Source organism: Haliotis rubra, unplaced genomic scaffold (assembly GCF_003918875.1).
Source record: "Haliotis rubra isolate DU_JTF1 unplaced genomic scaffold, ASM391887v1 Scf68, whole genome shotgun sequence".
NCBI classification, from domain to species: Eukaryota; Metazoa; Mollusca; class Gastropoda; order Lepetellida; family Haliotidae; genus Haliotis; species Haliotis rubra.
In genome coordinates, this window is record NW_025767390.1 from 2,495,891 (window position 1) to 2,517,348 (window position 21,458).

The 21,458-nt window shown below is 37.6% G+C and overlaps 1 protein-coding gene and 1 long non-coding RNA gene across 3 annotated transcripts in view; both read right to left on the reverse strand.

Moving 5' to 3' along the window:
• Positions 1-4,142: 4,142 nt before the first annotated feature.
• The window catches only part of LOC124257992, a 29,635-nt gene continuing 12,319 nt past the window's right edge, over positions 4,143-21,458 (reverse strand). Inside the window, exon 2 of the long non-coding RNA XR_006893477.1 lies at positions 4,143-4,544. This is a non-coding gene — a long non-coding RNA (uncharacterized LOC124257992). The remainder of the gene's footprint in view (positions 4,545-21,458) is intronic.
• Positions 7,163-18,657, reverse strand: LOC124257987. 2 transcript variants are annotated; one of them, XM_046692066.1, is made up of 6 exons: positions 18,549-18,648; positions 17,623-17,699; positions 12,891-12,946; positions 12,058-12,170; positions 10,537-10,675; positions 7,163-7,745 (listed from the first exon to the last, which is right to left on the reverse strand). In XM_046692066.1, the coding sequence occupies exons 2-6, from the start codon at positions 17,639-17,641 to the stop codon at positions 7,467-7,469; spliced, it is 606 nt and encodes a 201-aa protein (XP_046548022.1). In that variant the 5' UTR covers positions 17,642-17,699; positions 18,549-18,648; the 3' UTR covers positions 7,163-7,466. The 2 variants fall into 2 exon arrangements, with proteins under 2 accessions (XP_046548022.1, XP_046548021.1); XM_046692065.1 differs by lacking the exon at positions 17,623-17,699 and having other exon boundaries at positions 18,549-18,657.

The window sequence follows — 21,458 nt, forward strand, 5'->3', positions numbered from 1 at the left end:
CACACACTTGTGCATGCTCAAGGTGCTAACACGTTATTACACCGGTTAACCCAAGCTAGAAGGTTGACAGTCATATAACTTAACCCACCGGGTACCCATTTACTGCTGGGTGAACAGAATTTGTTGTTAGTCATCCAGCAGTAGTAGCCAGCTTTATTTCAAACATTGATGAAAATAAAAACAATTTGTTAAAAGTTTCTAAGCAGTCATATAACCCTACCAATCAGCTCTTTTCTATTAATGAAAATCTCTAACGTATACATAATACAGGCAGTTATGTAAATTTTCAGCTGCTGTTATTAGTAAATTTAGTGTCATAAAAATGACGCACAGATCAGTTTACAAGTTGCTCTAGGTGTTTAGAAGAGGAGCAGGGGCTTATTTACAGCAAATACAGTATACAGATCATGTTAGGTGACACGTACATTAGATACTACAAAAGAATTTTCAAATGACAAATACAGAAAGGTATAGTCCTTGTATTGTGTACATTCCATGAGCATCATATGGACAATTACACCCCTAGTTCTTACATGAAACACGTCGGCAACGACACATGCAATCATAGTCTAAGGGAGCTAACTCCGAGTACCGATAATCAGATGAAAAGTGTAAACAGTCAACGTTAATTAAGTTACATCCATATTTCAAATCTATGTGGTACAATACTTAAGTTGTGTAATACTTGAATGACAGTGTATTATGTTCACTCACTCCAATCGTGTTATTAAGAGATAAGATAGAAGGTCCCTCTTGCAGAAACAAAATTACTCACAGATTTGTGCAAAACATTATTAGGGAATTTCACAATACAGATTAGTGATCTATATAGATATTTCTCATCACAAAACAAATGTAGAAGAAGGCAACAGCTCAAACAGCATTTTCATTTAACCCTCCTTTTCAAATCAAAGTCTAACATGATTCATTTCTAAATACATCCAAGCTGAATTATTTCAAATGTTCTGTTATCATCATTACATAACCATCAATAAAATGACATTACTGAAAAGCATGAAGAGGATTAAACATGGCCTAATTGGACAGTGAAAAAATGTAAGGACAAGAAGATTTTTCTTCAAGAACGTCTCCAAAAAACAATTGTGCAATTTCTCAAATGATAATATGAGAGATATGAACATATCTGACAGTGTATTTCTGTAATTGTAATTTAAAATCCGATTCCTGAGTCCCACTTTCCTGTCATATGTGACGTACAATACAAACCACTCTCGCTATAAAGCCAGCACACCATAGTAGATCTTGTATATTATAACATACACAGGAGCAAATTGGTCAGCACTAGATAAATATCACAAAAATAAAGGATCATTGGTTCTACTTTATAACATCACAAGTAGATATAACATGTCATAATAAATAGCTACACCTACCAGGCCTACACTGGAAAATGGTTATAACGTAGGTGAGCAGAAAATAGTGTATATGTGGGAAATATTGTGAATGATGTCATGTTTATCATACACAAGCATTGGCAAACAGTGCTTTTGTATAGTAGTGACTAGGTTTCATACTGGTGGTTAAGCATGTGTAAAGTGGAAATTACATGTAGTTATGTGGTACTATCATCTGGGTGTATATGTTTTAGATTTTCTGTGAAATATGTGTAACTATTGTGTCTTTCAATGTTTATGGCTACTAATACTATAGGTTCGGTAACTGAGACGTTCCACACAATGACTACATCACATTAACCATTCCAATATTTTTCACAAACATATCTTGAAGTGAAAACTATAATTCACAAACCATTGATTTATTATTTATTGATTTGTTTAAAATATTCCCTACTAAAATCTCATGATCATACAAGAGTTGTAAGAGAAATTTAGGCAAATGTTGATGGAATTAAGAAAAAATATGGATAGTTTAAAATAAAATCAGAGAAAAGGGCAAATTATAGTACCATTTTCAACAGATTAAATATGTTAAAAACTTCTAAAAACGTGGCCTAATGCAATTCATTACATGATAATTCACAACTCAACGTTTGTGTAATAGGGACCCGTGGCCTAATCATCTAAATAAAGTGAATTGAACGCGTGTCAGTAGAGTGAGTGAGTTTAGTTTTATGCTGGTTTCAGCAATATTCCATCAATACCACGGCGGGGGACACCAGAAATGGGCTTCACACATTGTATCCATGTGGGGAATCGAACCCGGTTCTTCAGCGTGACGTACGAGTGCTTTAACCACTAGGCTACCCCACTGCCCCCGTGTCAGAAGTATGTAGTGACAACACCCGATGGCTGGGACACACTGACGTGTATCTCAGTGGGCGGTGGGTAGGTTGGGTGGAGATGACTGGGTCAGTAAGCCGGGATTTGCCTTATTGCAACACGGGAATACCTAGCAGGTGCCCCAGTTCTGTTATCGGTCATTACTCACTATGACGTCTATTATGCAGTGTCGGATGTTCAACAAGCCCGCGACCAATTTCAATCGGCATGTCTGTTAGTAGGTATGTTAACTTGCAATATTCACTCACTATCCAGTTAGGGCCCATGCAGGTAGCAAAAGTACTGTAAGTCCCCATGGTCCCTAGTATGGTGATCTACCTTTAGTTGTTTGCATTTATAGTTAAATAGTTTAGATTTAATTACTAGCTATAAATTTATTTCTGTGATAATCTACTTGTTTTACTGTCCTTTGCAGACAGGTAAGTATAATAGCTAACTTTTTAAACATTTATTTTACAGCTTTCTTAGTCACGATATGGCTGGAATCCTGCCGATGTGACTTTAAATATTAACTCACTACAACGCTTCCCTTTAAAACTATTCACTACTATAGAGACACACCTTCATAAGTGGAGGGGAGGGTAGAGAAGGGTACCTGCAAATTTTGTTTGGCGAGTAGCTACGTAGTCTTTCACACACCTGTAGGGGCGGTGGGGTAGCCTAGTGGTTAAGACGTTAGCTCGTCACGCTGAAGACCCGGGTTCAATTTCCCAAGTGGGCAAAAAGTCTGAAGCTCACTTCTGGTGTCCCCCGTCGTGATATTGCTGGAATATTGCTAAAAGCGGCGTAAGACTAAACTCACTCACTCATACACCTGTAACATCAAAATCAAAACTGAGCCGCAATATTTGTACAAAAACACAATTACAACAGCGTACATTTTATGACAGAAATACAGGATATAATTTTCAGATTCTGAAGCATAATTATTTTGACAATAATTCACTGGGTCAATGCATCTTTTTCGACAGCTCCCAGCTCCCCACTCCAAGAATTTTAAAAGGGCGTTTGAGAAGTAAATGCTATTTCAAGTGCGACCTGTTTCAATTTGTTTACCGATGATAACCTCAAGTGACAGGACACTAACATGAGCAGTGTGTGTAATTTGCAACGCCAAATTGTTTCGTGTTGAATCCCAAGCTGAAACTTAGGTTATAGCCCGGGGAAGACACATTAACGAAAAACAGAATTGAAAATTGTGTGGCTCAACCGGCAACGGGGATGGTTGAGTGATCGTATGAATGCTGCTCTCCCGGCAAAAGTATCAATATTTTGCCATTTAGACAGCGGCAGGGCAGGGCAGGGCAGGGCAGGGCAGGGCAGGGTACGGTACGGTACGGTACGGTAGGGTAGTTCGGAGGTTCTTATACGCCGCTCTGTTATCTCCCACCTGTTAGAGAAAAATAACTAACAAATATTCTTTTATGTCATTGTTTATTCGATTAAAGAGTTTGGTGGTATTTTTCCAAACACTATGTACAATTTGTGTGGTAAGTTGTTGAATAAACGTTTATTTCATATGCAGGTGTCAGACCATGTACAGATCTCCTCTTAACAGGGCTAAAACCAGTTAAACCACTTCCCATCAAGATACCTGTCAGTCGGGAAGGATTACATATCAGGTGTCTTGAAACATCGTGTACATTGCTCGGTCTCAATGGCAAACTATGTCACATACACGACCTGGGCTCACTAGCAATCTGAACTACTAGTTTGCAAATAATTCTAATTCAGTTTACACATACTTTAACCTCACCAACAGAACATGAACGATGTATATTTATGAAGACAGTCTATGTTGGCATATTCTCGTTGATTCGTGTAAACTGCAATGTTACGACAATAGCAAGCCGGAAATCATAAGAAATCATATGATAATCTATGGATGATAACTTCTTTATTCAATAACAAAGGGCAGATTATTCAAAAGTAATTCAAACATTTAAATTTTAAAAGCAATAATTTCCGAAAAATCATGTCCAATGATTCACAATTTCTGGAGCAATGGCGGATTAAGATTTCCTTCAATTTCAAGTGGAGGACCCATTTGGCTAAAAAAGGCATCGTTTGGCAGCTGTTTGGGGTTGAAATATTTATTCCTATTTTTCAACAGTTTTCTGAGTTCTTTGCACCAAAAATGTGCTGAGTTCGAACTATCAGCTCCAGAGCTTTCCCAATTTCCATACTTTGTGTCCAGGAACTACTCTGCACACACAGTGCCTAAACGTGCCTTCGATGCCCGCCATGCTGAGTGCTACGTATGAGCCAAAGTTCTCTTCAAAACTTCCCAAGTCTTCTTCACGATTTTTTCAAAAGCAAACTTACCAGGGAGGTCCTGAACAACAAAAACTACTTTCGAAAGGTCGTAAATCTATGTTAAAGTATGGGAGTTACGATCATCTTAGCTCTACGATCGTTTTGTGGAACGGGGCCAGGGACACTAACACCTATAACTCTGAAACCAGCCGTCCGATTTCGATCACAATTTGCCTGTGAATGTAAGCTATCGGTATCGACTATACGTACCATTTGCAGTAATATAACTTCAAACACAAAGGAGAGACAAGTAATATTCTATTTTGCTCACTACAGTTCTTAGTCTTCATCGGTTCTCCACAGAGCATGTATCTCAACAGTTTGCTGATCATTTTCATGTTCCGTTGGGCATGTTAAACGTATCACCGTTTGTTGGTTAGATACATAAAGGTGAACTGAATAAGCTGAAAGAAGCATCATGTAAATCTACCAACAATTCCCTTCCAACTGCTTTCTGGCAGTGCCCAAAGAGCCCAATTCGGTTTTCTGCAGTTTGTATGTAAACTGTATAGGTGACCTGTTTCCATGAGTTGTATTCCCAGTATAGTTTCTTGCTCTAGCGTCACAGCTTCAGAAACCATGAGACAGTGTAATGGACTTGGATAAAAGCTACAGAAAAACCTCACTTTCTGTTGATTATAAATACCTTACACGATCAGTTGAAACAGTGCAAAGGATATTTATATGGACTATAATATTACAGCACACGAGCGCCTCACGTCAATATTTCTACCCCTTACCTCCCCAGAACAAAATGGGTGACCACTTCCTCCTACTACACGTAGTAGTTCTAACATTTTATTAGGCATTTATAAGACATTAATATATACTTTTTGACATATACTTTGAACCCAAAGTTTGACCAGATTTAAGATTTCTATCGTATGTCTACATAACTCTATGAAGTTCGCTTGAAAAAATGTTCGACCGGTAGAGGTCGTGAGCTTCGATTTAATGCAACGTTGCATTAATTCATTCATACTTTTTAATTTAATATTGTAATCTAAATGACGTTTTGAACAAATTGTATGTTAGCTTCCCTGAGGGCTGATAGTTAGTATTATTGAGAGAAATGCATTATTTATTTTTAGAGAAGTGTGGTGTGATGTAGTGCCTTTAAGTATGCCGATTCAACTGCAAGACAAATGTTTGGTCCGAGCCAATAAAACTGACCCACAGTGTGTTGTTAAACAGACAGACAGACAGGCAGACATAGAGACAGATAGATTATTTATTAAAGTCTCACCTCCCTTTTTTTAAATGAAATACATATGGTATAGAGTATAAACGTGTCAAAAGGGAGACTATGATTACAAAAAATAGATATTCTTCTGTAATTCTTACACGTTTTTCTTTACTTACAAGTATCAGAATCTCTGAACAGTCGTAATTCCAATTATGTAACTGGATTTTCCGGTTCATTGATCACTTGATTGTCTGGTTTGATTTCAAGCCGACGTCAAATGGCAGGAATACCGCCATGCTGCGTCAGACAAAAACATATTTCCAGGTTTAGCTACATTTCGTGAATGGAAAGTGCCTCGGTAGTACAGGACACGTTCACCACTCATTTTCAGTGATCCATTTCATATTATTTTCAGATCTGTTTGACATAAGGAAGCATCCTTAAAATAGCTTAAATGCTCCCATTAGCTGCATTTCAATGGACGGGGGTCTGATGTAAATTAAAAGAATGTCCTAGGTAATTTTTGCATATATTCCTGAAAATAGATCACTGGAAACGTTTGTTGTGTTCCTTAAGATAGACTTACGTTTGAATTCATATCATGTGAATCACATTGAATTTGAACCTTTTTCAGCTAAGGTCACGATATTTTCTGTTTTCCTGACTGTTTGAACAAAGGATTGCTCTATTTTGAGGTTCATTTTCCCAAGTGATAGTCTTAAATCAAAGACAGTATGCTTTGTAATGAATTAATCTAAACTTCCATGACTTCCAGTACGTCCAGATTTTGACTAGCACCGTAAATACAGTGGAAGCCCTCCAAACCGGCATTCGTTGGGACCGGCAATAAATGCCGGTATAGAGCTTTGGAGAACTTTCCCTTTTTAACCTGAGAATGATCTTCCGTGTGCCGTGAAAGACGACTGAACAACGTGTTGAAAGTCATCATATTATTCATTCATCAGTCTGTCAAAACATGAGGTGATGTCATCCATTCAGTTAGTGCAAATGACAAAGTTGCAATGGAACCTCAACCATTATTCGTTTCTTAGAAGTTCTAACAAAGTCCAGAACTGTTTCCAAAGTCGCAAGTGTCATGATCCAAAACCAGTACACCGTTTGTATCTAAGCTAGGACGATGATAATTCATTGTTAAAGTAAATGAAGGAATCATTTCCCATTACTGGAAGTGACACCTCACATACAAGATTACCATTTACTATTTTAAGAAGCAGGTGTAATCGTTTGATTGCAAAATTTGCGAGGAAGAAAAAGACAAATTCAAGAAGTTCTAAGTGGGTAATTAAGTTCTCTGGTTTTAAAGCAAGAAAAGACCATGGAACCATACATTGCTGCTTTGAATTATATTTGTCTTCCTTTGTCACTTTGCCTGTATCTTAAAATATGTTATATTAGCCAATATAATATCTGAACGAAAACTGTGAGAATGTGTTAACATAATATGAACTAAAGGCACTACAAAGCACAAAATGTTAAACGCTAACCACTACCCACCCGCCCCTAAACATTGCAGAATACAGTTTATCAGAAAAAGGACATCTATGAAAATAATTTTAATTTTAAACTTTAAAATATGTGCAAACGAGTGATAACAAGTACAGCAGCTAGTTTGTGGTTATAAATGTCATATTGGCCGAGTATAAAAACAGTCGGCTACACAATAAGGTATTCTTCCCCACTGCCTAGCAAGCAACGTTTTTGACGAGCTCCGCTCTGTCGTGGTATTGGGGCGGTGGTTCGTCATGGTATTGGGGCGTTGGCGGGTCATGGTATTGTGCCAGAGGTGGGTCCGAGGGTGTCACGTAGCCTCCTTGGGGTGTCTTGTGTGTCATATCGGCTCCGTTAGGAGGCAAGTAGGTGCCCTGGGGTGTCACGTACTGGGGCGAGACGTGTCTGGTGCTGCTCATTTGTACAACACTGGCCATTTGGGGCACTTGTTGATTGATCATGGGTGGCGTCTCCTGAAAAGATAATGGTTGGTAAAACTCATTTTGTTTGATATAATCCAGAATCATCAGTTTGCAAGCAAAATTCCCAACCCTCACCAAGAAACCCAAAAGGTTAGAGAATCATTTATTCACACTATAACTGATGAACAAACGATTTGAACATCAATTTATTTCGTATTTCAGTGTGTAAAAGTCAAATATGTATTTCAAACCTTTGGTTTTGTGAGTTTTGCTAAAACTGTTAAGGAATATTATGAGGAAAGAAACGCAATTATTATTTATTGAAAGCTTCCAGATTATATGTTACTTGTAGCTTCAAGTCGTTAGTGTCTTCGTGTATAATGTAAAATCTCCATCGTACAGGTCACACAAATCCGAAAACGTGTCTGGTTTAAAACCTTGCTCACTCACTCACTCAAATCCGAAAACTCTGTAGTTTCTGACAACTACTGTTTGGAAAGTCTTAAAGGGGGCGAATAAGTGAATATGACTTAAAGCCTTTTTTCTCCTCATTGGTACAATGTGTAACACCCATTTTCGCTGACCCGTGATGTTGCTGAAACATTGCTAAAGGCGCCGTGTAACCACTCTCACTCACTCACTCACTCAAAACCACAGCTGTACTGATAGAAAGACATCACGTTGGAACCAGTGAGTGACTTTAAGTATAGGTCCGAACTATCGCCATATCTTTTGATCTTGCCTCACACATAAACGTCGTTTTCTGATTGACATAGCACTCTTTTATTATTTTCAATGTACCCCGCTTACAAGCGAGTAACATTTTCTATGTACCCCGCTCGGAATGACGAACTCATTTGGTACTTTGTAGTAGTAATTCTATATCTCGAATAACATTGAATCACGTAATGATGTACGGAAATTACCGATGTTTTGCGAATGCAAATCGATGGAAGGAAGATAACTCTAAATGTGTTTTTCTTGTCTTGTACTCCATACTCATTCGTGACCAACTCGTGTTATTCTGGGACAAGCCGAGGTTACGGAAAGGGGCGAGTGGTGACGAATGCTCCATACTATGATCCGATACCCGTGCTTCAAACAGTTCAAAATTACCATTGAGGTGTTTGCTAAGATAAATACGTTGTTCACTGGTCCCTCGGGGCCCTTCAGCCTCAGGGAACGTAAACAAACATCAGCCGATGTCCCCCTCGAGACCAGTAAACAACTTATAATGTCGCATATGAGTTTATTATATATACCTAGAAAATAATAAAGTACAGCTTTCAATGCATTTCAAAGTGTATGAATAATTGTTGAAAAAGTTGTTGTTTGTTTGTTCGTTTGCTTGTTTGTTTGTTTAACTTCTCACGGATAAATGCCCCAGCTATATGGCGGCGGTCAATAATTAATATAAACACCTGAATCCATTGATGCATATTTCCACCCGAAAAGCGGCCCATTTTTTTACTTGCAAAAAACAAGTCGCTTTCCTGCGAGTACACCTATCAAATGAGTCAAAGTTGTTCTAAATTGGCCTTGTAAATATGTTTATAATAAACTCCCTTCTTGAGACCGACAGATCTGTTCGTGAAATATCAGGGACATTGGAGAAAATGAGATTGGTGTCATAATTATGTTGACTGAGCGAGGAGGTTTGGTTGTTTAACGCTTCTTGGACTAGTATTCCACATATATAACATGTACCTCTTTAACGAAACACGGGGTATGTTCCAGGGGAGCTAACTCTTTCGTACTTATATCATTTACTCTTTGGCGGAACCCATGAAAACGGGTATGTTCCAGGGGAGCTAACTCTTTCGTACATATATCATTTACTCTTTGGTGGAACCTATGAAAACGGGTATGTTCCAGGGGAAGTAACTCTTTCGTACTTATATCATTTACTCTTTGGCGGAACCCATGAACACGGGTATGTTCCATGGGAACTAACTCTTTCGTACTTATATCAGACACCTCTTTAACGAAACCCATGAGCTAACTCTTGCGTGCATATCTCATTTACCACTTTGGCAAAAACCATGAACACTGATATGTTCCATAGGAGCTAACCCTTTACTGTTTCCCTGGAGGTCAGGGGTCACAATCAGCCAGTCGAATAGCTTGAATATGTGTACACTGTGCAACATCAGACAACTAGGCACTGACATGACAGGTGTAATGGTAGATACTGTTATGTGAGATATGATGTTGTCAGTTATGATAATGACAGGTTTTGGTGATTCCCGGGTATGATGATAATGTCTGTTATAATTATGACAGGTGTGATATGACGGGATAATATGGTAATGTTAGAGACCACATTGTCAGAACTGATTAAGACAAGGATGATAATAAGGTATGGGATAATGACATACATGATAATGTTGTCTGTGATAGTGACAGGTATCATAGTTTTGAATGTGATAATGACCGGTATGATAAAGGTGGTAGTAATAGTGACAGATATGATTTTGTTGGATGTAATAATTACAGGTATGATAATGTTGGATGTAATAATTACAGGTATGATAATTTTGGATATTATAATTACAGGTATGATAATGTTGGATGTAGTTATGACAGATATGATATTGTTGGATGTAATAATTACAGGTATAATAATGTTGGATGTAGTTATTACAGGTATGATAATGTTGGATGTAATAATTACAGGTATGAAAATGTTGGATGTAGTTATGACAGGTATGATACTGTTGGATTGAATATTTACATGTATGATAATGTTGGATGTAATAATTACAGGTGTGATAATGCTAGATGCTGTAATGCCGTGTACTATTAAACACTTGGTATTCATGTAAAGTCAGGTGTGACGTACCGGGCGTCTGTTGCCAAGGATACCAGACATGATACAGTTGGCCAGTGTCAGCAGCCAGGCCAGGATGAGGATGACAGGAATGCCCACGATTGTCCCGTACGTTGATTCACATCTGTCCCGCGCCGATGTTAAATAGTACCTGTATAATGAATACACAATGCCAATAAGAAAGTGGTCAAAAGTAACACAAGTACTGATTCTGAATTTGTGAAGTGTGTGTTATATCGCATGTGTTATAGCTGTATAATATACACATTACAATGGTAATGCTGCACCAGAACCAGCCTTTCTTCTTCTTGCACACATACGTGTACATTTTATAAATGTTTCGAGATTGTCGTGTTTAATGCTTCACTCATCAAGGTTGCAGCTGGACGGTGTTCTGTTAATAATTGTCCCTGGACCAAACTCTCGTATATTTGACATCATCACCATCGATCTGATATGATGAGGGGCGGTGGGGTAACCTGGTGGTTAATGCGTTTGCTCGTCACGCCTTAAATCCGGGTTCGATTCCCAACATGGGTACAATGCATAAAGCCCATTTTAGTGTCCCCGCTGTGATATTGCTGGATTATAGCTAATAGCGGCGTAAAACTAACTCATTGATACGATGATATGCCTCAAGCAAGTCAGGGAACCCCGTTAATTGCGGCACATAAGACAACCACGAAGTGGTCCAGACAGAAGGCAGTATGCTTAATATACACAAAGAACTTAGTTAAGCACCCCCAGACATGTCTCACGATTGAATAAGGGACCGTTCATAATTTATGACCAGGGGGTAAGTGACCCTCCCTGCATGTCATATCAATGACCCCTCCCCTTCCCATATTTTGTAAGCCTAATTTTTAAATACTTTAATGCACAAAATTGATGCCCCCTCTCGAACATGTGTACAAAATTGAAGACCTCCCTACCTCCCAAGAACAAAATGGGTGACCCCCCCAAATCATCATCACCTAAGCACCGATCTTAACCCTTTGGGGCATATCTAGGACATGATTGGTCATCGTGTACAACAAAGGAATCCTCCTGTACAGAACTTGGCCCAGTTGGAAGCTGCTTTACACGAGGTATGGCGTAGACTGCCCCTTCAGAGGATCAGGAAGCTGACACGGGGTATGAGGAGGAGCGTGCTGGCTGTCATACAGTCACATGGCGGTTACACTTGGTATTGACCTTGAATCGTGTAAGACTTGCAAAATGATATTTGGAATGTTCACATTTACCAATAAATTCAACATTACACATTCCAGGGCCAAACCAGAAATGGTTTTGTATGAAAATCAGTGTTATAAAATGAGCAATAGTCATCATAAAAGCAACATAAATTCCAATCATTTTGTCGTTTTTCATGAGTCAAAGGATCATACGGATCATTTTTATGAACAACTTGAAAACCTGTCCTTGCTAAATTACAGGGGGTAATTAATTAAGTTCTTTGTGAATATATAAACTGTGGTCTTTCAGTGTATGTATAAAAAAAGACTTATTTATGTATTTACGGCACTGTCCTACCTGTCAGAGCAGAGGTCGATGGTGCTGAAGGCAGACAACAGCATAATAGCAGTGTAACTGACGTAGGCCATCAGGCAAAGGGTCACCATGCAAAACACGAGGTGGGTGATGTACTGGAATGCAATCACATTTATCTGAACTTACTTATGAAATACTTGCAGTTTATTGGACAAGTCAGAGTTGGAAAAAAGTGACCAGCTAGTGATAGTGCGAAAAGCTTCATTGCGTATTGTTAGTCAATTTGAGGACAAAAAGAAGCCCAAGGGGCGTTTTTAAAAAAACTTAGTTTATTTTAGTTAGACAGTTGTTTGCATGTCATATCTAACCTGTTGTATGCATATCTCAGCAGCTGCAATATGAACACTTTTATTAATATCTGAACAGCTGCATGCATATCTGAACCGTGGTATTCATAACTGAACAGCTGCAAGCATAAATAACACTCGTATTCATATCTGAACAGTAGTATGCATGTCTGATCAGGTGTAATCATATGTAACAGGTGTATGCATATCTGAACAGTTGCATGCATATTTGAACAGTTGTATTCATATCGGAACAGTTGCACGCTTATCTCAACAGTTGCATGCATGTCTGAACAGTTGTATTCATATCGGAACAGTTACATGCATGTCTGAACAGTGGTATTCATATCAGAACAGTTGTATCTATGTCTGAACAGGTGTATGCATGTCTGATCAGTTGCATGCATGTATGAACAGTACGCGTGCACGAAAGTTCTATACATTCAATAACAGCATATGCATGTATGAACAGTTGTATGCATGTATGAACAGTATTACGCATGATATATAACTAAAACTTCCACTTACGAGACAAGTTTTTTGGTCGCAGCAGCAACGATCCCACAAATCCCAGAAGTTATATGCTGAAAAGAAAATGTAATGTTTAATAATGTTCAAGGAAATGGAGAACTATACAGGCTGAGGCTTCTATTTTACGTTTGCAGCAATATATTTGTATGCTCGAAAGGTCTGGCAGGCAAGATAACCGCCCCCATGATGCAGGGGATGGTGACTTTGCCCAGAAAACGAAAGGTCTGTGGTCCGATCTCCAGCTGCATCTATAGTCTAGCATTTAATTGCTCCATCATTGTGAATTATTAATTTCATGAATTGTGATTTAATAATAAAAACAAGTTGTTCAACAAACTATCTTTAAATATTGACAGCGTTCACTATTTTCTTACAAGGGAGGAGTGCAGAAAGAAGACACAGCTAACGCGTTCGGTTTTTAAATTACATTTAGCGGTCTTAAATCAAAATTGAAAACAGAGTAGCTTTATCTTCTAAGTGAGATAACACATGTAATTCTGGATCAATTACAGTCACGGTATAAAACGCAGCTGTAATAAAAAGCTATAAATGCTCAAAAATATGGTTAAAGGAAAATGAATGTTCTTTCAATTTTTAATTGCATAAGATAGAAACTCGATATTCTTCAAATAGATTTTGAATACGTAGGCCTAAGGTTATTGAGGGATACGATATTTAAGCAAGTAGGCTTCCCCAGGAGCAACGAATATCCGTTTGATTTGAAAAACAAAACGAAGGTATTTGGCAAATATCGATGATCTGGTCAAAACTAATGTCAAGTACTTGATGTCCTCCCACTGATTTAGATGGTGAGGTAAAATCGGATTTAACGTCGTACTTAACAATATTTCGCTCATCTGACGACGTGCATGTATGTGTGGCTGCTTTTACAAGCCCAGACTTAAGCTAGTTTTATAGTGCTAACCCACTGAGATACCATGCCGCAGTTAAGCATGAGTACCCCACTCAGACACATTATGCTGACTAGGAGCTGACCAGTCCTTGTTGTACCTATTAATGGCGAGCGCCAGGCAGGGACCAACAAGAGCTATAAGAGGAATTCAACTTAGAAAAACAGAATCTTATGGTATGAAGAAGGAGAAACAGCAACAAAATACTTCTGTCATTTAGAAAATAGAAATTATGTCAGCAAAGCAAATAAGAATGAGGAAATTACTGACAGTAAATCAATATTAAATGAACTCTCATAATATAAAAAACTTTATTCTTCAGACAAGAATTATAAAAATGAAGACCACTTAGACAATGTAATATTTTCAATCTTGAGTGACCAATTTAGAGACAATTTGGAAAAAGAAATAGAGATGAAACATCATTTGCAGTAAAAAGTATGAAGAAAAACAAAAGCCCTGGAAATGATGGATTTCCTATAGATTTCTTCAAGTACTTTTGGAAAGAACTCAAAATTTGAATTTTTAGATTTATCAATGATGTTTCAAGAAGAAATAAGATGTCTCTTACCATGAAGAGAGGAGTTATCACTTGTATACCTAAAGCTAATAAAGACAGGGCCTTATTAAAGAACTGGAGACCAATTACTTTATTAAATGCTTTGTATAAAATAATTAGTGCATGTATCTCTAACCGGTTAAAAATCACCTTAGGCTCTCTGATACATAATAACCAGACTGGATTCATACAGGGTAGAACTCTTTATTATATGATCTTATATTTGAAACAAAGAAAAGAGATATTCCTGGTCTGCTGATTTTAAATGACTTCGAAAGAGCTTTTGACACAGTTTCTAAAGATTTTATCAACTCTGTTTTACTAAAATTTGGTTTTGGACCACAGATTATACGCTGGATTAATTTATTAACTTATGATACAACATAATGTGTTATTCAGAATGGACATCTCTCTGATTTCTTCCCTAATGAGCGGCTTTGCAGGCAAGGTGACCCAATATCGCCTTATTTGTTTCTTTTTGTAGCTGAAATCCTTGGATGTATGATAAGACAAAATGATGATATAAAGGGTATTGTAATTGATGTTCAGGAATATAAATTAGGACAATATGCTGATGATACTGAATTATTTTTGGATGGTTCAAATCAAAGTTTGTATGCTGCTATTGATACCATTAATACTTTCTACAATATGTCAGGGTTAAGGATAAATATCGATCAGACTAAAGCAATCTGGATAGGCTCAAATGCAGGTAGCAGATATATGATTTGTGAAGATTTGAATATAGAATGGCAAAGAAAGGAATTTGAAGTTTTGGGTGTTAAATTCACACCTGATTTGAATGACTTATGGGTAATCAACACAAGAAAAAGACTTGAAGAAATGAATAGATTATTGGCAACATGGAGAAAAAGACATCTCACACTGATTGGCAAAATCACTGTAATTAAAACATTGGCTCTTTCAAAACTGGTTCACATTTTCAATTCTTTACCTAATCCACCTGATGAATTTATCACTTCCCTTGAGAGACTATTTTTCAGATTCATTTGGAACGACAAAAATGATAAAATTAAACGGAGCACTTTGAAAAAGGATTATACAGAAAGGGGTTTATGCATGATAGATATTAAAACCTTTGTTAATGCCATGACATTATCCACACTCAGACTCTATTTGAGAAAACAAATATGAGTAATCCATGCAATTTTCCATTAAATGAAATACTAAAATATGGAGCAAATTTTCAGAATATTGTTGAAATTGATAATCCTTTTTTGAAAGATGTTTTATTGGCATGGAAATTATACTGTAATAAGAATATCATAGAAGCAGACAACATTAAAGGAATTTTAGCACAACCCTTTATTACTGAATAATAATTTCAAAAACCCAAATCACTTTATCAGGCATTGGGCTAAAAATGGAATTTTATCAATAAAGGACCTTTGTAATGAAGATGGTTTTATGTCTCTTGACGATCTGAAGCTCAAATTTGATATTAGAGGCACATATATGGATCTTCGATATGTTTTCTATATCATACCTGAATCATGGAAATTGACCATAAAACAATACAGAAATATACATAACAATGATCTGGATGATAACTTTCTTCATAAAGATTTTATGGATTTGAAAAAAGGTTCAAGATTATTTTCTGATAAACTCTTATCTGACAATATTAAACCTCACATTTGCCTATAATGGGAAAACTTATTTTACGATATTGATTTTGATTGGCGTATGATTTCTAATATCTGCAGAAGGAATGTGAAAGATGTAAAAGTTTTAGACTTTCAATTTAAATTTTTGCACAGAATTATTTATACAAAAAAAGAACTTATGAAAATGAAACTGGTTGACAATACAGTATGTAGCCTTTGTAATGTTGATAGTGAAACTTTATGTCATGTATATTGGGAATGTGTTGTAACCCAAACCTTCTGGAAAGAACTTGAAAACTGGATAATCCAAAATAAACAGAAATTTGAAATAACAAAGACCTTGGTTTGGTTTGGAATTTGGGGTAATAAGCTATTACTAAATCATATAATCTTATCTGCTTAAAAATATATATATACTTGCACTTTGAAGAAAATAATTCCAAAAGTTAATATTTTTTTACAAATTTTGAAAGACATTTATACGGTTGAAAATTTCATATCCAGAAGGAACAATAAATCTGATAAATTTTCAGACAAATGGTTTCCTTTATTCTCAATATTTAATTTCTGACGTAATCTTTAATCAAAGGGGAATAATTTTACTGGAGGATATTCTCTCTATGCTATCAGTTGACCTAACATTTTTGTTGAACCCAATGAACTTTGATCATGTATTTATGCATTTATTGCTTTACTTTATATGCTTGTACTCAATTATGGGAACAAATAAAAAGATTTAAAAAACACCAAAAAAAACAAGAGCTATATTTTAACGTCTTTTGGTATGACGCGACGGGTGTCGAACCCGCAACCTTCCACTCTCCGGGCGGACGCTCTAACCACTACCACGGAGGCGGTCCATTTGATTTAGAAGGGCTGAAATATGAACAAGGCTGTGTGATAGGACGATTACATCAGCTGTGTAATAATCAGCTGTTTTGTGTTACGAACATCACAGCATCTCCAGTATTTGGGTTGTAAATTTCACAACATTTGAGGTGAAGGTATAACAAACTTTCCGAAACTGTTATGACAGTGAGTGAGTGAGTTTAGTTTTACGTCGCACTCATCAATATTCTAGCTATATGGCGACGGTCTGTATATAATCGAATCTGGACCAGACAATCCAGTGATCAACAGCATGAGCATTGACCTACGCAACAGGGATTCGATGGCAAGTGTCAACCAGCGAACCTGAACCTGACCACCCGATTTCGTTAGGCCCCTCTTACGACAAGCATGGGTTACTGAAGATCACTTCTAACCCGGATCTTCACGGAATCTGTTATGGCAGACGTGAGGAGGATCTTCCACAGTCGACGCATCAATGACCTAAATTTCCCAATTACTCAGTTGTACATTATGAATTTCTACCTCACAATGAAAATTGATATGATTTGAAAATTAATTCAGTGAATTAATAAAATTGTCCCTATTTCCATTTCTCCTTACTTTTTATGCCGATACTTTACGTGTATTTGCGTGTATTTGGGATGGAAGCGGAAAATACGCGAGTTCATGGCACCAGTTATATTTATAGCCGGAATCAGACAATGGTCAATATTGTTAGCAGAGCTTCTTTATGGAAATGGAAAGGTTTAGGCACATGTTTATCCTCTTGAAATACTTACCGCAAAGCAATAGGCCCATGCATGGGTCGACGAGTGGGAGGTGGCGACAGGACCCGTCAGTGCACCATAGATAATTCCTGGAATACATCAGTATTATCCTGATAATTCTGGCTCATGGAACCAAGTTAACTGGGGCGGTGGGGTAGCCTAGTGCTTAAATCGTTAGCTCGCCACGCCAAAACCCGGGTTCGACTCCCCACATGGGTACAATCTATTAATCACATTCCTGCTGGTGTTATTCATGTGTTAATACTAAAATAGTGCTATAAAAAGGCAAACCTAAACTCACTCACTCGAGGTTAATTACAGATTGTTCTTAATGCAATTATTGTAGAACTGGTTGAGAAATACATCTCCTTATGCAGATGAATTGCTTGATGTGAATCAAGCATCAAATTGCTGAAAAGCATGTGTAAATATCATGCATTTGAACAGCTGCGTTTTGGTGTGACGTTTTGATAAGAATTCGCAAATTTTCACTGAGTTTCATCATTTATTGAACTCAAGACAATAATCTTTTCAATGATACGAATTTGTTTTACAATACTTCAGTTCATGTGTAAACAGTACCTTTAAACAGTATGGAATATTTAGCAAACTTTAGTTTAGAACAATTGTCTGAAGTGAGTGGCTATATTTGCACTAGTGAGTCGACACCTTTGATAGGAAGTGTATGATATGATAGTGCGATAGTGCTAAGCATAGTATTAGCACGTTAGTTGGTTGGTTGCTTAACGCCGACCTTCCAGCTTTATGGCGGCGGCCTGTACATAATCGAGTCTGGACCAGACAATCCAGAAATTAACATTAGCAAGGAATGTACGCTGTTCTGGAACGTACTTTATCGAGTTCACCCAATATATGGGTATGGTCTCTGTTACAAGAGAACGATCTGAAAGCATTTCTAAATTTTAAAAGTCGCTTACCACACAAAAGAACAAATCCAGAAATGACCCCGTAGGCCACGTTCAATCTTTGCCTCTGCTCCATGGCGTCACTGTCCCACGTTGCCCAGTGTTTGTGACAACCAGTTCTCAAAATACAGCTATCAACTACGCTATTTCGTGCCACGTGACTCAGCGGATGTCACGTGATGAACATTTTATCCGAAATATTTCTATAGCTATTGTGCAATATAAACTAACACCATGAACGACAACTCATTATGTAATACTATGGAACAGTTTGTTTACATGTTGTTTAACGCCGCACTCAAAGAAATGAGTGAGTTTAGTTTTACGCTGCACTCAACTTTATTCCAGGCTTAAGCTATATGGCCGCACTCTGTAAATAATCGAGTCTGAACCAGATAATCCAGTGATCAAAAGTTTGAACGTCGATCTACGCAACCGGGATATGTGTCAACCAAGTCAGCGAGCCCTCCACTCGATCCCGTTAGTCGCCTCTTACCACAGGCATGGGCTACTGAAGATCAATTCTAACCCGGATCTTCACGGGTTCAATATCAAATGCACTCAAGGGATTCGACGCCATGCATCAACCACCCGATCCGGTTCCTTGGCAAAGGATGGCAATAAAAATCCAGTCGGGCCAGAACATCTCACAGTCTCTGGCCCGAATGGCTAGTGAATTTTCATGGGGTCATTCAGTAAACATATCACTCTCCGACTTTGAATTTTAAATTACGCAAGATTATGACCTGATAAAAATGTTCATCATATTAGCAGCTTAATGATGTAACCCGTTTCATGCCGACAATATATTTTTCTATTTATCTATATCTATTTTTATAATCTTTTGCTTGATTGTACATTCACATTTCGGGCTAGTGAATTATTTTGTGGGCCAGTAACTTTCAGGCATAGTTAGGCACGACTGGCTAGCAAAATGAGGAGACTATTTCGCACACTTGTTGTAAGTTTGAACATTATGTTACATTATTGTTGGAACATGACAAAACTGGGGCGGTGTGATCAAATTCATTCCTAAGACCAGTCTCCTATACAGTTTATCTGAACACCATCACATACATTGCACATGTCCGGGAATGTCAAATAACAGGTAAACATTTCTCACGACACAAAGTCACTCAAATGTATTAAATGTTCAAGTAACAACAGCCTGTCTGTACATCCGGGTTGACAAATGGGATCGTGCAGTTCAAAATTGTCATATATTCACTTGTGTATATTGTGCTGTAAGCGAGGAAACCTGCCCATGTGGAAAGGTTGTCTTTATGGTAGTCGAGAGACAGTCTGAAGATTGAAACAACCGATAACGTTTATCATAGTTGTATGGCCGGATCCAACCTGATATCCTACCACCGGTAAAGATTAATAGAATACACAATGTACCCCCACCATCTCTACTGCAGTTGTTCCAAGTAAGAGCAGGCATTGAACGGACCAGACTTAGGAGTGATTTCTGTCAAAATCAAATAAAGTTATGTTTCAAATCTTTAAAGGGCATTTAGAAGTGGAATGCATAAGAAAAGCAAGATTTATGGATATCAACTTCTTTATTGTGAATAACACCACGTTTCGGAGTGTATGCTTGCTCCTTCATCAGCTTAATGGAGTACAAGGGGGAATATATACTGAGGGAAACAAGTAAGGGAACACCAGATCATGGCAGTGTCCCTTTATTTTTCAGATTTCCTCCCACACTGCTATTCAAAGCTGGTAATGAAAACTGGAAAATATTAAAGGAACACCTGTGTTCCTTTATTTGTTTCTCTCAGTATATATATGTACATGAGGCACTACAAAGAAGCTTGAATGAATACGTATTACTGGCCTCATGTTTTTATTACATATTCATGCTTCAACAGTGTTAAGCTTGTCATACATGTATAGTTAAGGCAATATGAGTTTCTTCTGTGAACTCTTTAATCCTATGACTTGTTGAGCTGATTCTAGGAGCATACCAAAATTGGTGCTCATATGGCCAGCCATACCCTGACAGCCTGCAGTTGGTGTCTTTATATCATGGTTGTGTTTAGACCCTCTAGACTTCTCATGAAGAATTTTACATTGATGAAATACTTGTCCACATCATATGTACAACTTCATACTCTTGAATCTTCACATAACACATTTAGTACGATTCACACAGCCTTTGTTCTAAAGGGTGCACATTCAACCAATTTAAAAGACATATGCGTGTATACATACACATACATACACATGCTATCCTTCTGGGAAAGAGACAGCTAGCATAAATACAACAGATATACAAGCAGTTGCATGGTGATGGAAGCTCTGAATGCGTGTCCTAACCTAAAGTAAGGTCAATGGTTAGTTTCCACAAAGCAAAATCTGCCACAAAGAATACAATTTTTTTAATTCCAAGTTTATTCTCTTAAATGTTGTCTTTTACTTTCAAACATTCAACATTAGGAACTGTTCATAATTTATGGCTAGGGGATAATGATTTTAAGGGGGGAGGGGGTCACCTATTTTGTTCAGGGGGTGGGGCGGCTGGGAGTGGTCATCAATATTGTATGCATGTACTAGGAGGGGTCAATAATTATGGGAGGGGGTATCATCGATTTTGTCATGACAGGCAGGGGGAGGGGGTCACTGTTTTGTGCATAAATCTTAGGGGGCTTCATTCACATTGTACATGCTCCTACATTTAAGTTATCATAACCGACCACCCCCACCCCCTCCCAAACCATAAATTATGACCAGTCCCTTCTAATAAAATATCAATCTATCACTAAAGACACAGCTGGTGATTGTCTATTATATACATGTATAATCTATGCTTCCATCAATGGCACACGAGGGTGGCCATAAGAGTGCACTTTGTAATGAATCAAACCCATCCTTAAGCGATACAGGTAAATGCAGGAATCATTGGGCTACTCAAGC